The sequence below is a fragment of the Anabas testudineus genome, chromosome 5, assembly GCF_900324465.2.
Source record: "Anabas testudineus chromosome 5, fAnaTes1.2, whole genome shotgun sequence".
In the NCBI taxonomy this organism is placed as follows: domain Eukaryota; kingdom Metazoa; phylum Chordata; class Actinopteri; order Anabantiformes; family Anabantidae; genus Anabas; species Anabas testudineus.
In genome coordinates, this window is record NC_046614.1 from 22,271,454 (window position 1) to 22,289,735 (window position 18,282).

At 37.9% G+C, this 18,282-nt stretch overlaps 1 protein-coding gene across 1 annotated transcript; it reads right to left on the reverse strand.

Moving 5' to 3' along the window:
- Positions 1 to 604: 604 nt before the first annotated feature.
- On the reverse strand, positions 605 to 17,962 carry dennd6aa (DENN/MADD domain containing 6Aa). The gene is made up of 19 exons (XM_026348441.1): positions 17,564 to 17,962; positions 16,234 to 16,272; positions 15,951 to 15,993; positions 12,341 to 12,453; positions 11,249 to 11,329; positions 10,458 to 10,563; positions 9,957 to 10,036; positions 8,891 to 8,950; positions 8,707 to 8,762; positions 7,732 to 7,854; positions 7,438 to 7,533; positions 7,110 to 7,204; positions 6,694 to 6,759; positions 6,414 to 6,478; positions 6,187 to 6,276; positions 5,820 to 5,983; positions 5,412 to 5,514; positions 4,936 to 5,010; positions 605 to 4,629 (listed from the first exon to the last, which is right to left on the reverse strand). Exons 1-19 carry the CDS (start codon positions 17,792 to 17,794, stop codon positions 4,498 to 4,500), a joined length of 1,818 nt encoding a protein of 605 aa, XP_026204226.1. The 5' UTR covers positions 17,795 to 17,962; the 3' UTR covers positions 605 to 4,497.
- Positions 17,963 to 18,282: the final 320 nt, after the last annotated feature.

An 18,282-nucleotide genomic window follows, 5' to 3' on the forward strand; every position in this document is an offset into this window, starting at 1 on the left:
GAGATGGCATCATGGAGAAGAATTATGTGAAGAGCGTCAAACTTCATCTAAAGATGGGCCAGCAAGGCAAAGCTTGGACGCAAATGGATCTTTCAGCAGGAGAACGATCCTAAACATATCTTCAAAACAAAAGGACTTGGAGAGTAAATCACAGTAAATCAGCCGTTACAAAGTCCAAAGAAGATTTGTGAGCTACTATGAAAAAGCAGGTTCCCACAAGTGTGTAATTACCCAGTTTCGACACCGTGCCACTAAATATGAACATAGAAGGAGAAGAAGAACTACAGTAATAGCGAGAACATATAGTGAAATAAGGCTGCATTCAAATGCAAAACGAGGAGACAAAACCATGCTGCACATGTAATGCCAGTAAAATACTGGATTTAACTGTTGGTTCACCTAAGAGAAGAAGTCGACAACACAAAGATGTCTTAGCAGGAACCTTCAATTTGTCTCCTTCTGCAGACAAAAACTTATTTTTTAAACTGTAACCATGATGTTTCTCTAACCTTAACCAATTCATTTAATCGTTTATCCATAACTACACTTTAACTTTAAGTTTGTCATAAAACAAACCACCTCAGTCAAACCACAGCTGCCATCATTATATTTAATACATTTATTTATCAGCGTTCATGTATAAAAACAGTTAATCTCACACAGAGATAAGTGACGGCTAACAGCGGATTTCAATCTGCAGTCCTCTAATCGATACTGTAAAAACATTATTTTAGTATAATGTTTTATTTTATCCAATGTATCTATTATCACTGTTTTCTGGTGTTGAGCACTTAATTATATTATAATCACGTCGTAAGCACAGCAATTGACACCAATATAACGGTGGCAAAAAAATAGTAAGTAATCAAATCAACATCAGTGAGACGTTTTAGGGTTGGTGAATAGAAATGCTAAAACTTTCCGTTCTCAGAGTGTCTGTTAGCAGATTAGCTAGAAATCAAAAATATCTCAACATTTAAATTATACTTTGACTTATAAATTAAAATTATATTGTTATCGCTATAGTTTTTTTTATTTATCTGAATTTAGTAAGACATCTGTTGTAGCAAAATAATTATTATACACCCTCATATCTGTGCCTTCATTTCGCTTTTATGTCCAAATGTTAATTCTCTACAGAGTTGCATATGAGAATAGCCCTCCATAAAAAATATCAAAGCTGCTTTTTTTTACAAATATAAAATGCACATGGTTGCCCAACATCCAGATGTCACAGGTTTTCCTAATCAGTACATGTTTTTGTTATTTCTCTTTACAACTGTCTGCTTGACAAAAAGGCAAACTTCAAAGCATACAGTGTTACATGATGGCTTAAAACACAATCCATAAATGGTACACAAAAAGTTCATTTACCATTTTCAAATTAACAAATTACATTTTGAGAAACAAAAACAATAAAACAATAACTTCATGTGCACGTGTAATCACTGACTACACTTTCAGAAAAAAATATTCAGCTAAGAACTTCAGAACTCATTGTAATTTACACTGAAAACACTAATTATCAAAATAACTTAGTTGACCTGTTTTCATTTTATTGCTTTCATTATAAGTTTTGTTCATTTTTACATTGTTCAGAAATTCAAACAAGTTTATTTTAATTTCAAGGTCTTTGTTGAGGGTTTTGCATGTTTTGGCCAATCAACTTCAAACTATAAAGTTTTAGCTGGAAGCTAGAAAATATTCATTTTTACAGATAAAATAGAGTCACATTATTTTCTCTATGTTAATGTTTGATTATTGTTTGTTGAAAGGATTTGATTCACAAAGTGTAGCTCAGTTCAATGAGTAAACATAATTTAACCCTGGATATATGGGGTAAATAAAGTTTCCCTTTATCAGATGGATTCATTTTTTAGGTTTTTAATATTATATCTGTGTAGTTCATTCACTCTGAAAATCATAAAAGTTTCCTGAGCAGGATGATCGTCAGTTAGATTTTTGTCAAATGCTGCTCGAAAGTAAATTTAATTTAGTAAAACATTAAGCTTTGAGCTGCAGTTAAAGACGCACTGCTCTTACTTTCATTCATTCACTCTGAGGCTAATTGATCAATTCTTTGGCTCCGCTCTCATCCCAATAAGGCACCAGCATTGTTTTATAACCAAATCATAATTTAAAACAATGCCAGCTGTAGTGTTGCATGTTTTCTTCTTTATTATCAGAGATGTCCACAATCTGGAGGAAGGACTTTTCCTTTTCCAGCAGTTTTTACTTGTTGTTTATTTTTCTGGAATTTAATACAAATCCGTAAATCAAGGGAGACCCTCACTGTCAGAACTATCACTTAATTATGGAAGCACATTTCTGCCAGGAAAATTTTAAGAATATTATATTGACCAAAAACTAAATAGTCAAGTCAAAATAGAGTAATTATGAGCATTTATGTCATACTTTTTACTTGCTAAATAAAAATTGGGACATATGACTTGTGTTGTTGTCTTGTGAAGATGTTTGAAGTAATGTTGAAAATATGAAAAGCAGAAATTGCAAGATTTACTCCTTAAATTTACAAAAAGTTAAAATAGTGTTTATTTCCAAATAAGTCTAAAAAGGGATCAAACATTGAAATAATGAAAATGATCACAGGCGGACTTCAAAGTCAAAAAAATAAGAACAATTTACAGGATAATAAACTGAAATTATGACTTTTAAAGCAAAAATCTTTGAAACATTAAGTCAAAAGTTTGTTTCATTCTCATTAAATAAATGAGATTAAATAAATCAAAGTGTAAATTCTGACATTTAAAGTCAAAATTATGAAAAACATACTTCTGACTGAGCATAAATGTTTTTTGTTTTTTTTCCCTATATTTTCTGGCAAACATCGGCTTCCATACTATCTTTCAATTCCAATGTTGAATTTTTACTACTACTTTACTTCACTACTCTCAGGAATTAACACGTGTCTCATCAGAATAAAATCTATTTTTCAGATATACTCTTGATTTGATCTTTGCTCCAGGTTTTCTAAAATATTTTTTTATTTTGCACTAATAAATCCAATATCCGATATTATTTGGAAAACAAGAATGAAACTGTATGTTGGCTCCTGAAAGACTTTAAGGCTCGTTACTCACACAAAAAGAAATTGTCAGATAACACAATTTTGTCAGCAATAGTGCAGAGTGTTTCTAAAGCAAGCAGAGGCCAACACGGGTTATATTTTTACATTCAGAAACAAAAACACCAGCATGAGAGACACATTTCATCACTTTGTGTTCTGACCTCAGAAAATAAATTACCAGTCGCAGCCGAGACATGAGATATTATCTGTGACATTACGAAATCTGACAAAATGTGTCAATTCAAAGTTAGAACCTTCACTTTAAAAGCCCATCTCCACACAGAAAACAATCATGCTAAGTTAAAATGATTAAATATCCCGTTCAAAATCTTATTTTATTAGCAAAAAAAAGTCTAAATATTTGGATATTTTATCTCATAATTGTTAATTACTACCTCAACATTTTTAGTTAAAAGCTAGAAATCTGTAGTTGGGATGTGATCATTTTAATTTAATTTGATTTGGGTTTTTTTGGGGGGCAAAATACTATTTAGTGCTGTTACAAAAACTTAACAGTGACACAAGGATTCAGTCATAAATATAAAAAAGAAAACACAAATATAACAACAAACCGCACCAATATTTCCGAACACTTAAGGACAATTTTGATTGTTTCTAAAGACGATTCTGATGTAACATGAACACAGGGATGTGACTGGCTCCTGAATACAGAGACGAGAGTCATTTACTGCATCGACAGTTCTTATTACAGGGTTGCTGGTGTTTAATGCTCTGTGTGAGTGTGTTCTATTAAAATTTAATTGTAAAGCACTGCTTGGCTCTGCTCGGTTCATCGTGTTTGCATAAACGTGTCAGTGTGTGTGTGAAGGTTACACTGGTCCAGTTAGCGATGAAGTGCACTTCTTGTAAAAACACGAATGGAAAAAAATCCAATGTCAGTATCGCTGGACTGCAGCAACCAATCTGCTAGTTAAAAAGTTTAAAAAAAAAATTAAAAACATCAAGAGGTAAAACTGCTGAGGGTCAAATGTCAGCTGGGATCGTCTTCCTGCTTTTCCACCTGACCTTTGGTAATGGCCCATGTGCTAAAAGAGTGGAAACGTTTTAAGTGAGTCTTTTAATTTAATTTAAGTGAGTCTTTTTTTTTTTATGCGGACTTTATGACAGGTAGCTCTGATCTGCTCCGGCTGTTTGATCCAGTATCACATGATCCACTGAGCCACCACAGCAGCAGTTTGAGAAGAAAAGTAAATGTGACTGAAGTTGGATGTATATTCTATTAAAAATAAAAATATGCTGTGTGCATTCCATGTCAGACTCAAGCAGAAGTCCTCAAACTGGGACCCAGTCTGAGTAAACGAGGATCTCTATACATTAGAGGAGACCCCACCGCCCCACAAACTTTAAAACAAGCTCAAACTGGGGTTAGAGTTACAGTCCTTTAAAGTTCAGGGTGAGGAGGGCTTGTGCAGGATGCCCTGCAGGTCCTCTGGTAAGGCCAGGATGACAGCCTCAATGTGGGCTCTCAGTTTTGCCAGGGTCCCCGGGCGCACGGGGAGCTGCTCCCTCTCCGCCTGACTCTGCAGCAGAGAACACGGTGAGCGAGGGTGCAGTCATTAGTGTTTACGTTATACTTACCACAGTGTTACTGCAGGACTCATTTCTAATAATACAATCTATTATGTGAACCTGAGCCCATATAGTAGGGAAGATGGATGGATAAGCATTTTATAGCTGTAATAATCTGGCAACAATAGCTAATAGTTAATTTTCTATTTCACTCTTTCAAACAATAATATGACCCATTTGCTGCAGTAGTAGTACTTGTACTAGTAGTATTAAGAGTATGAGCACAGTTTATGAACTTTAAGTGATTGTCTACTGACCAGTTTATCTTTTAGCTTCAGCACCAGATCAACTGTCTCCACCTCCGTGTGCTGCTGGATTCTTTTCTCCAGATCCTAAATGTACAAACAAGACAAGAAAGAGAATGGTACTGTGAGAAGACGGATACAAGACAGACTCCAACCATTAATTTATCTGCTTCATGTCCTGGTTTTGTTAAATGTGGGAAAACGCTCATTTGTTCAGCTGCTTCAAGATTTACAGAATTGTAAATTATGCACTCAATACAACACATCTCCAGAGCTACAGCTTCACCAGAACCAGCTTGTAGGTGTAAGATAACGACAGCATCATCTGCTGTTGTGGTTGTGGTTCATAACCTGGATGACAATAATCCTTACAGATTCAGGTTCGTGTTAATGTGACTGCTCTCACTTTTACTGTGGCCCGGCTTTACTTTCAACCACACATTCTCTCTTCCCTCTCTCCCTCCTTCCTTCCTTCCCTGACTCCTCACCTCCTCACACAGGGCCTCAAGGTGCAGGGCCTCCAGCTTTTGGGTCATCTCTTTTCTCCTGCTGCGGAACCAGCCATCAAAGTTGGGAGACTTGAGGAAATGCCTTCAGACACAAGGGAAAACACAATTTTCATCTGATGCTCCATATAATGTGCATTTGAACACACTGATTTCATAACTTCAGTCTGTGTAAGTCTACTGTCACTGTAATAATGGTCTGTCTGTAAAACGCTGACCCAAATAAAGGTTATTTCTGCTGTTATCTTGACCAACAGTATTACACTACAGAATATATCCTGTAGAACAGTGATATCAATTATCCAGAGATACGGAAAAGACTTTAGTTTCACTTGCTGGGATCCAGTTGGATTTCATACATTTGTTAATGTATTGTTTTTTTGTGTGTACCTATAGAGTCCTATCCAGTCTCCTTTCAGCCTTGATGTGAGCTGGGGTCCAGCTTTCTCTAGTGTCTTCATAAAGTCCTGCTGAATGAACGGTCGCAGCTGAGGAGGACTCTTCCAGGGGCTGATGGACTTCTGGAGAGGCATCAGACTGGCAACATACCGCTCCTGTAACACACAGTTCAAACCTTACAGCAGCAGTTCTGACACAAAACATCACACCCAAGAGAGCTAATGACTAAAAATGAAGCGTATAGCTGAGCCTGGATTTCCCTTAAGTGCATGTAAACACACAGAGTAAGAAACAAACTAACAATTCTAGACACAGAAAATACACCATCATGAGAAATGTACAGATTAGTGGATGTTACCAGAGGAATGATGAAGCTCTGTGTCAGTTCTAAGAAGTAGCGTCGAAGAATTGCATTCTGGGCCGCCGACGGTCTCTTCTGCTGAACACCCTGAAAATAAAAAAATAAATAAATGCATAATTATCACCTTTAAACTGGAAATACACTCTTAGAAAACCATGTGGCCAGTCGCTCAAAGGAAAAAAGAAAAGTTGTGTAGGAATTTGAGAAGAGGCCCAGTCTCTTACCTTCTGAAGCTGTTTGATAATTTCTTCATCTTTGTTGAGATACGGCTTATATGCAGTGTACACACCTGCAACACACACACACACACACACACACACACACACACACACACACACACACACACACACACAGATTAAATAAAGTGTAAAAGGCTGGTCTGACAGCGACTGAACAGCTCCACCTGGTGGAGTCTGGGATGAAGTCATGAGAAAGATGCAGGTGAGTGCTGTGTGGAGCTTCACATTAAAAAAAATAGGTATAATGAAAATTAAACACATTTACCAGGTTTAGAGTCCAGCGTTTTGAGGTTTTTCAGTTTCTTGACTTTCATTTGCTTGGCCATCTCTCCTGTGAGGGACAGATCATGGATTTTTTTTTCATACTGTCAGGTACTTAAAGATGTGGAATGATTCAACACAGGGTTTTGAGTTATGACAGTATTTACATTCAGTTACAAGAAGAAGAAACCGCTCTACACTGTCAGGTAGAAGGAAAAGGACTGTTGTATACAGTCGTATTAAGAATTACCTTCTGAGGCAGAACAGGAAAAAGCAGATGTTTTAAAAACAGAAGTACACAGACTAGCGTCCAGAGACTACATCTCTGTAGTTATTTCTAAGGCTGAAGTTGTTGTTGTATGACCATTTGTCTTGTACTTAATTTAAGAATAAAGACAAAGTAGTAGCAATATTATCAACCTGCTTGTTTCATGTCTCCGATGCGGATGATGTGCGGCCAATGTTGCAGAGTTTTAGCAAAAAATGGATTAGTCACTCCTAGAATGACTGAAGGCCTGCAGAGACGGAGAAATCAGAGATGACTGTCAGATGACTGAGAAGGGACCTGAAACATCCTTGAGCAAAACAATGATTTCCTGTTACGGTAAACGGTGAAGTGCTGCTAAAAGGTACTGTGGAGCAGACTGATAGTGTGCAGGGCACAGATACACATTTGCTAGCATATGGGAAATCAGTGACTTGTTCCAAGGTGTCATAATAACGGGTGTGTTGGTTCATCTTTACTCACGGAGCCTGCGTCCTGGTGGTGTACTCTTTAAACTCGCTATCGTGGATGGTGAAGTACGGTCGGAAATCACTGCAGTAACGCAGAGGAGAGATACAGCTGCAGAGGGAGAGAGAGAGAATAATAATAATTTTAAGACTTGAAACTTGCCATTCTATGTTTAATACCTTTTTTCCTAGTTTAATTTCATCTACATCTATGAACTGATGACCAGCACCAGATTTAAACAGGTGTGGTGAGGAAGGACACCAACACCTATAAACTGAAGATCACATTTCACACGTTCAGAAAACTCACCTGACCAGTGCCAACACGGTATCGGACGACTCAGCAGGTGACGGTGCCATGACGACAAGTGCCTCCCCCAGCAGCACCAACTCCCACAGCATCTGGATGTGGAAGAAGACTGGGTAGAAACACCTGGAAAGAGAGATAACTTAGTGTGCAGTAGATTCAGATGAGTAGGTTTAGAGTGTTTATATCTAGGACACTTTCTTCACTACCAAAAACTGTTAAGGTGACATATTTGGTTGTGATCTAACAAAAACAAACAAACAAACAAACAAACAAACAACACAAGATAAGTACGTTTTTATGACTTTGCAGTTCTTACAAATTTCCCAGTACACATTATGCATTATGTGAAAATCTTCTTAACTTTGCTGATCTATCTTTGGACCGGGGAACACTTATAGACATTAAACAGGATGTGGGGTGTTTTGTTTCCCCATTTTCGTCCTGGCTGATGGAGTTACACACTCCTGACGAGGTCAAACAGCTTTGCTAGTTTGCTCATTTTTTCTATTTGTATTTGTTCCATCTAGTTTTATTGTTTTCTTTTTATTGTTTGTTTCTTCCCTTGATAAAGGGCAGAAAATACAAATTAAGCTGAACACAAGGAGGAGTTGGTTTAATCTGAATACAGAATATGAAAATTAACATAAAAAGGTAGTAATGCTGCAAAAAAAGTGAAAGTGACCTTTTAATAATGAGTATGACTAAGCATGATGGTCACACTGAGCCTGTGGGTTAATAAGGGCACTAACTTGTTCTACCAAAAGGAACTTACACACAAGTGAGTATGTCTCAGAAACTAAAAACAAATACTGCAAAGAAATTAATTTTATTTTGTGACATATAATCAATGTTTAGCTGGTGACTGGCTGGAGACAAGGTGTCTGTGTTCAGCAGGTGAAGACTGGTGCAGTACCAGCACTGAACACCAGGCGGAGACACACGCACCCCAGAGAAGGAAAAAGCTGCCGGCCTCACCTGAAAAGGTCGACTTCATGGATGGTTGGGAGCACAATGGACACCAGACTGTCACCCTGAAAAACACGCAGACATGCACCGTCTTTTAAATGTAATAATCATACACACACACACACACACACACACACGAGCAAATGCTGAGAAAAACACCTGATTAATCATGTGTGTAATTTTGTGTCATCACCTGTGTAGACTGGACCAGCTGTGAGGTTCCTGGTTTGTCGTAAGATGTTGGGATGCGAACCTGCAGCAGCACACAGATTCAAAACAGTCACAGATGAACCTCCCATCATGAACTAAATCAAGACTGACAGATTAACTCTGTGTCTGTCTAGACTTCTGCTTACTTTTACCAAAGACTGGATCATGTGTGAACATGTCATTTCTGAGCAGAAGCATGTTGCACATCCACAGAACATGAAGGATGATGAAGTGTTTCTTTATGGGCTGAGATAAATCTCTTCTTCCTCTGACTTCTGAAGCTAAACCATATATTTAAAACTGCTCTCAGATTAGCTGAAAAGTGCCACACAGCTAGAAACAGGGCTGCTTCTCTTCTTAAGAAGACTGTTTTTAGACGTATGTCATTGTCACATACAGCTACACTATAAACACATTAATATGATTAACTGTTCTATTAGTTAACTAACAGCATAATAAAACTACACCTTAAACCACAACTGAAAAATCCACATACTAATTAAATAACAAAATATACAGTAAAGTAGTAGTACTAACCCGTTATTGGTACTACTACTTACATACTGTACTTTCTTCTATTGATATTACTGTCACTTTCAGATTAAAGGTTTATCGTCTGACAGCAGCATCGGTTTTATTTCTTTTTGTGATGGCCTTTTGTTTTTTTTAGAGGAAACCAGCTGCGTTTTATTTTTAAGACCTAAAGATATGCTGTCCACTGTTCTCCCATCCTACACATATGCATTTAATCAGACAACACACTTCCCAAATAGAACTCTTAGAGTCTGCAATCTATCTTTACCGAGGAACCAGGACCTTTGACTGTCATACACAGGTGTACACAGGTGTAACTAATTACATTAATCCCATTTAGGATTTCCAGCTGGAGGGCCCTGCTGTTGTGCATGACACATCTCAGTGAAGTGAAGTATTACATTTATTAGTTGCACCTGTGCTGTACCTGCTGTGACAAGACCAAATTAAACGTCTATCGGTCTCCACCTCATGAGAGAGAGAGTGTGTGTGTGTGTGTGTGTGTGTGTGTGTACCTTGATGACCACGCCCATAATAGGTAGTGTGAGGATTCGTCCAGGATGGGGCGTTGGCCAGCGGTCTATGTCATTACAAGCTGTCAATTAAATGCACAGAAAGTAAACGGATGAGAAACCACTTACCACAAATTAAAACATTCACCCTGTGGCCAAACAGAACTGCACAGATACCAAGTGAGTAAATAAAGGTTAGCGACATGCAGGGCTACGTCAGCTAAAAGTAATAAAGTCTAACTGAACAGCCCTACAACAAAACTGATTTAGTTTTTGTTTTTGAAATGTTGTAGACAGATGTTATGTGATATCACACATAACATACTGTAGTTAAAAAGAAGTTTTCAATGTGAGAAAATAAAAATTCAGTTATCTCCATTGTGGTGGAGGCAGAAAACATGAACAGACAAGAGACGTGCATGGATGTATATCAAAAATTATAAAAAGTCTCTTTTCTATTCACAGAATTGACAGATAGAGACAGACACAGGTTATCAGACTGACCGGCCTCCAAACAGGGCTCCTGTTTCTCAAAGTATTCTGGAGCCATGATCTTCAACAGCGAGTGGAAGAAGGTCACATAGGGCAGCTTACTGATGAGAACCAGAGACTGGTGGAGATAGAGACAGAAAAATCCATATTCACAGTGCTGTAACAGTATATCACATGACAACTGGTGATTACTTTCAGTTTTATGATAACCTATGATGATTAATCCCCATCTTGAAGCTAATCAATGAACAGCATATTGTCATTATTTATTATTCTTTATTTATTCTCATACATTCTTTAAAAGTGGCCTTTTTTTTTACCTCAACAGCAGCGAGAACAAAACATTTAGTTCTTTTCATTAGTTCAACATAATATACATTTTAAAGTCACTCACCACTCTGCTCGGCTCACAAAAATACATTCTGTTCTTTATAAAGTGTTTACAAAAACACATCTAATTTGTTGTTTTTGTGTCGTTTGCCGTTAAGTTACTTCCTGCACAAATATTCCACTTTGAGACTTCCAGTAGCTCAATGGGCCAATCTCACCATTTCCCAGAAGGTGTTAATGTTAAAAATCAGCACAAAATGTTTTATTAAAAGGTAGCTTCAAATGATTGAAAAAAACCTAAATCTTAGAAGTGAATGGGCAATATTAGTAGGAGGGAACTGTGAGAGCAGCAGGGTGGTTAGTGTTACATTACTTTGTTGTTGTATTGATGCAATAAGTGCAGTAGAAATCTACACTATACTCAATATATCACTCAGAATAGACTGAATAGACTACTGCAGAGTGACACTGACCTTCTGAAAGTATCCTCTCTTCAGAGATTTGTCTCGCACCTGACGGAAGTACACATAACCGTAGTAATGGCCCTGTTCCCTCTGTAACACACAAGCACACACACAAACAAAAATGAATAGAATAAATAAATAAATCAACTGAATCCAGATGCAGAGCTGTAGGTCTGGGGTCAGCAATTCAAACAAAGACTAAATTTTTTTTCAGCATTGCTCAACATAGACCCATCATAAAGTTCCCTCCATAATACAGTCCAAAATAAAAAATAAAAAAAAGTCACACACTAATATTTTGTTAAATCGCCTTTAGCTTTAATTACTGCACACATTTACCATGACATTGTTTCAATAAGCTTCTGCAATGTCTCAACTTTTATTCCCGTCCAGAGTTACATTAATTTTTCACCAAGATCTTGTATTAATGATGGGAGAGTCAGTACATCCCAAAGATTCTCCATGGGGTTAAGGTCTGGACTCTGTGGTGGCCAATCTATGTGTGAAAATGCTGTGTCCTGCTCCCTGAACCACTACCACCACAATTTGAGCCAGATGAATCCTGACACGATCATCTTGGAATATGCCTGTGTCATCAAGGGAAAAGAAAATCTATTGATGGATCTGAAACATAATCATCCATGCAATAATGATCCAATTGTTTGCTCTTACCTATTTGCTTAGTTAAATCCAGGTGGTCACTTTTTTTTGGATGCACAGTGTATTTGGGACAAAGACCCACACATGACCTTTGCACGTCCTCCAACAGACATGCCCGAATGTCGTGAGTAATTTCTTTTATGTAAGAATATAACTGAACATTGTTTTTGAGTTGTATCAGTGGACAGAGTTTCCCAGTGCTAATGGAGTTCCAGCAACTTTTGTTAGTGTTAAACTCATCTGGCAGAAAATGACTCGTATAGTTACACATACGGTGTAAACTGATAGGAAATCCATCTTTACATCTATTGTAAGGTCATGATTATTCATATTTTACATTGCTATATGAAAAAGCCTTCACTGACCAAATATTTTACTTATGGGCTGCTATTTGCCTGTGTGTGTGTGTGTGTGTGTGTGTGTGTGTGCGCTTCTCCCGACCTTCAGACAGGGCGGAGCATCCCGGTCAGTGGTTTCTAGGAAGCAGCCGAGCGATGACTTCCGGTTGGATCCCTGACGGAAGCGGAAGCAAAACTGGGTGTCGCCAAGGCAACCTGGGAACACAGCACAGATAAGATGCCACTACCATGGAAACTAATTTCTAGTGTTTACATAATTTGTTTACTTTATTTATATTTAGATTTATTAGTACATTATTAGTAACAATGGTTTCCATTACTTCAGATAATTTATTTTAATCACTTGGTCATTTTAATTTTGTAAAATATCAGGAAATTCTGTGAAATGTCTATAATTGAAATATGACAAAAAATTGTTGCAAATAAATTTTCTGTTGACTGATTGCAGCAGTCTAAACACCTCAGAGTTTGTGGGACAAAAATAAAGCGACATATTTCACATTAATTGTTGATATTATGCAGGTACAGATTATTACTGCTTTAAAGAATATGTTTTATGAAGGGAGTTCACCGTTTCTCAAACCATCCCCCCTGCAGGTGACAGCCGCACATAAAGAATCAAATTGAACCCTACATACCAACACTGATTAAATTTTCTAAATATTAATTTTCTATTGACTTGGGCGTATTCAGTATTTAGTAGTGTTGCAGTAGTGACTTATTGAGTGTATTTTTAGCTTACTCTTGATATTTGGACAGAGAGAGGAAACAAACTAACAAACAAACCAAAAATAGCGGAAATAGGAAGTACATGATAAGTCATGATGGACCTTTAACCTCCACACATCGTTTATCAGACATGCCTGAAGAGCATGAGAAGCGAAATTTAGATAATGATAATCAGAAGACGTACTTAATACAAGACACAAACACTTAAGCTCACACTCTGTCAGACTTTAAGGCCTCCCACCTCATAGGACAGACACACAAAGGCACTTCACAAAGCTCGGCCGAGACCATGACATCATGCAGTCGGGTTGCATTCAAGACCACCAAGTGCCAAACGGGCCATTAGCAACTGACCCACTGAACCGACTTCACTGGCACCAAATCGCCCTAATCTTAGCTGTGTGATACTTGACTGCAAAAAAAACAAAACAACCCAAAAACAAATTTGCAAACCAAATTTAAATCATAAAACAGTGGTGACATTTTGCTTTTGGACACCTGCCAAATACCAGTGCCTGGTCTCATTCAAAGCAGCAGTAATTTATTACCTAATTTATTTATAATCATCACTAATAAAGTCGCTGTGGTTAATCTGTCCTAGATACACATCCAGTGGACACAGAGTGACAATATCATCCATAATGTTTTATGTCCATGATAATACTTTGCACTTTTAGTCTCCACAATCTAAACTTTAGGATCTTTAGCCACTGCATTAGAGGTTTCACTTTCTTTACCAGCTAGTCTCTGGCGTTGTCTGCTGTTTGCTGTTGCTGGAAACACTGAGACCAAACAGTGACTGTAACTTGTTTCTTATGGTTCTAGCTTAAGATGTATATGTACAGGTATATTCAAGCTAGAAAGGTCTCTGCTTTTCCCTGAAAACACCATCTGGACGTGTTTTCCAGTTCAGATGAGGTCATGAGGCAGCTCATACCAGAGTGAATACAGAGAGAGAATGACGACATCTCCATTTACTCTATTATGATGTTTATTTGCCAGCAAAGTAGGCGAGGGAGACTTCAAATGGGTGAAATCAATTAAGATTACAATCTATTATATTTTTGACTTAGCAACAACTACTGTGGGATATTAACATTTTGTTTTGAAGCAGCAAATTACATTTTTTTCCTTAACAACTTAATTCACATTAAGCTAGTTAACTAGCTAACATATATGAAAACACTGTCACTGGCAAAAATGGCAGAAATATGACCAGAAGATGTAAGTAGAATAATATATAAATAACAATTTTTATCATATGCAGCTTTGCCTTTTGTTAAATTGAATGAAAATGATTAGTTGTTGGACTGCTGCAGCATGCAGCATTACACAGACAACAAATCATGCGTCACTGCTCGTTGTACAGTAATAATACACATACTTTCTCTGCAGTAACAAGTATCAAAGTGGATTAAAAGTAAAGGAGGCCAACTCTTATCAAGATCCGACACTAAATTATAGGAGACACTGAGGTAGAGCTGCAGCTCCACACTGTAATGCGTCTCTCTGTGACACACACCTACAGTATATATAGCAAGTACTTTGTCCTAATCCTGTCTTCATCCTCAGGCCCAAACTCCACCTCCTGCTGATTCACAGTCAACAAAAATACGCATCTGCAGGCAAACACACACTTGAGTCTTGCAGATTCCATGTTTTGTTCCAAACAAAAATCAAACCTCATACACAAACACAGTGACACCTATAATATGGCAAATTTTAAAAATCCAGCCCTAACCGAGCCACCGAGGCTGAACAAGCCAGTGCACCCTTAGTGCTCAACCCAAACCTGAATAAACAGGGACAGTGAAGTGTAAAAACCCGGGCAAATTGACCAGATTTACATACACCCAAAGACCACTAAAGGCCCCGCTGAACAGGTGAGCACCAGTGGAAACTGCTACAATAAAAATCAAGCACTTTAATATAACGTAGCTCAGCAGTTTGTCTGGTGGTTTGTTCCATCCAATATAAATTATGTGATGTTGTGTTTGCTACTTTAGCGACCTTTGGTAAATACTATTTACTAAATGTTGTGGGTTAAAGGTCGCCAACATGACAAACTGAGGCCAGAGAAGTGGAAAGTTATAAGAGTTGACAGAGAAAACCAAAAAACCTTTTTTAGACAGAATAGATAAAAGGTTTGACTGATGTCTGTAGATCTTTGAAACCCTGAGGTGCTAGCATGCAGAACCCCAAACCAACCCCTTTCTTTTGCATGTCCTTCCAACACACTGTTAATCAAATAACCAACGTATTTATCAAGACTAAAAGTAGAGCTGAGTATACATGCTGTACAGTGTTTACATTCTGGAAATAAATGGTTTTGACAAAGCTTTGTTATACAGGATGCACCCACCTTGCAGAGGAGCTTACATGCCTCTATTGGCAGGAAGCATTTTCTGGCTCTAAAAAATAAGTATAAGTACATCTGAAACAAAGTGCTTATTAGATAGTCCAACAGTATCTGAACCATCTTTGTGATGTGGGCAGATGTATCTGTCAACTTCTGTAACATTTTAAAAAATGACAATAAAATCCAATTCACACAATGAAGTGTGAAGGATAAAAATATATATAATAGCTCCCATCATGTTTTTTTATTCTTCTGTCACTTGTTAGATATAATCCCTAGTACATAAGGCTGGATTATCAACCAGACAAAGTGGGCAACTACCCTGTGGTGCTAGACCATGACTGGCAAAGTCACAGGTTCATCCATCTCCACTAGTTTAGCAATGTGCATCATTATTCGAGTGTGGCTGTTCTGAACACCTATCAACACTTTGCTTTCTATCATCATTGGACAACACCTTGTACCAACTAGATAATTTCTAGCATAACAAAGGCCTGAATCTGATAAATCACCATAAAATGACTCTTAAGTCTCCACAATGGTCTGAATTTTCTGCTGTAGACAGAGATACCTGATCGTTTAAAAGTCAGAAACTGAACCTCACCTGAGTTGGAGTCAGGAAAAGAAAGGTAGCAGATGCTTGTTTTCTAAATATAGAAAACAAAATAGAAAATTAGTTTCGGCATTTTGTCATGTCGTCCAAGACTGATTTAGTCAAACAAACTGAGACACAACAGACAACAAACAAATTATCTACCAAACCATACCAGAACTGTACAGTTGGAATATTCATTATACATAAAGATGTATTTAGTGCAAATCTTTAATGAAATTATTATCATTATCTTCTATTTTATTTAAAATCTCATTGTGTCAGTTTAACTCACCTCTTTCTCTGACAGTTTGGAATGATGAGGGTAAATAACCTGGAAGACAGAAGGGTCAGGGTTACCTTATTAATGTTATTAACACTTATTAGTCTCTCTACTGTAACAAGGTCCACTACTTTCTGTAACTTTGGTTAGAGAAAGTAGCTTTGTAGCAATCACATATTATGGCAGACTTAAAAAAATGTCATAAGACATGCATTTCAAAATTGTTGCTCAACTGGGACGAAAAAAAAAACATTTATTTTTCAGTTCAGTGGCTATAGCTCAGGAGGTAGAGCAGGATGCCTGCTAATCATAGGAATCATAGACCGCAGGGTCAGGAGTTTGATCCCCAGCTGCTTCTGTTCACATGTCAAAGCATCTCTGGGCGAGACACTGATCCCTATGATACCCCAGCACCTGAAATGGCAGCTACACCGTCTTTGGGTTGTCCTGGCATTCCCTATGACCATCAACGAAGTAGTTAAAATATTAAAAACTTCACAGGAATGTGATTTATATTTCTCTATTGATTTATGTGACTTCATATTTTAGTATTAAACAAATACCTAGATTTTATAGTGCAAACCTTTTGTTGCCACTTTTTAAACTTGGGTAAGAGTATTGCTAAATGAACTGATTAGTTGCAGCTCTAATGAAGTTTGAAATCAGGCAGAACTATATCTAATTCTTAAATCATAATTATGAAATTCTCTAACAAAATTAAAAGCAAAAATTGGCAGTTTTTGTGTTGCTCAGTCAATTAGAGAAGTGAAACAGAAAAAGCTGCAGGGATCAGCATAGACTCTTATTCCCACATGTTGTTTACAGTATTCAAAATGTATTAGTCATGATTATTACCTGAATCCCAAACTCTTAGGAGGACAACAGGTGTTTGTTCTGTTAGTCTTGGTGCCTCCAATGGGATTCAAACCCTCAATAACAGAGATGTTTGGCTCAACGTATTAAGTTTAAAACCTTAAAATGTTCAATAATAAATCCCCAAACTTTCAGCCAAATACCACCATGTAAAACTGCAGCCCAAGTGATGCTCTTGTAACAGACTAACGCCAGGACAGGAAACACACAGACTTCACAGTGGCTAAGGTAAACAACATCTGACAATAAACACCTGTAAAGGAAATCTACAACTATTCAGCTGTTAGGGTAGCATGTGGGTGGAAACATGTCAGCGCTGTGTAATGATTATAAAAAGGATTTCGTGTAAAGATTTGTGTTCTCCTTTCCAGGAAATAGTCGGAGCCTTCCGTTACCGCTAACTTAGACATTTTAGCCACAGAGGAGTTCTACATGACCCGTCTGCTCCCGGCGACTCCCTCTGCCTCACCTCCACCGCCTGTCCCAGCTCCAGGTCGAACCCGACCACGCAGATACAATGAAGCCAGGCGGAAAAACGGTCCCATGGGAGTAGGAGAGCCTCCTCCGCGTCTTCTTCGCCTCCGGGCCCGGGTGGCAGCGTTATCTCCTCGGCTGGGGAGATGCTACTAGCGTCCTGGTCGTCCAGATCCTCTGGCTCTTCGACCTGCTCCCCTAGCTCCTCCGGGCCTTGCAGAGCCATGGCGACGGCCCGACAGGGACGCTCAGATGCTCTGGAAAGTGTTACCGGTTTTCTAAATAAGTTCACCTGGTGTTTCTCGTCGGGGTCTCCTCAGGTAACAACAGAAGGAAAGCAGCGGTACCGAAAGTAGCCGCTCGGCTAGCAGTTAGCATAGCAGGAGCGTTCGTACGTCGACGTAACTTTAACGTGCAACGTCATCGCGTAAGGCCGTACCTGGCACTGTAGTATTTAAGAACAGTCTGTGTCTGTGGTGAGAAGTAACTCAGTACAGTTACTCGTGTACTGTACTTGAGTACTTGTATTTTTTTGTCTACTACTCAACCTACTTCGATTTCGTTACATTTAAGGCAAAAAGACTACTGATAAAAAGAATTAGAATGTATTGATCCATGCTCCTTATGTTCTACTTTCTATGTAGCTATATTTGGATGTTAAAACTTTTGTACTTTTTATTAAGTAACAATTTGAATGCACGACTTTTACATAGA

Excerpts from the sequence above, each read along its gene's own strand:
- dennd6aa (XM_026348441.1), bottom strand. The coding sequence starts at position 17,794 with ATGGCTCTGCAAGGCCCGGAGGAGCTAGGGGAGCAGGTCGAAGAGCCA. Across the intron at positions 15,994-16,233 it reads CCAAACTGTCAGAGAAAGAG|AAAACAAGCATCTGCTACCT; the intron begins GTGAGTTAAACT and ends TTCTATATTTAG. Across the intron at positions 6,479-6,693 it reads AACGCTGGACTCTAAACCTG|GTGTGTACACTGCATATAAG; the intron begins GTAAATGTGTTT and ends TGTGTGTTGCAG.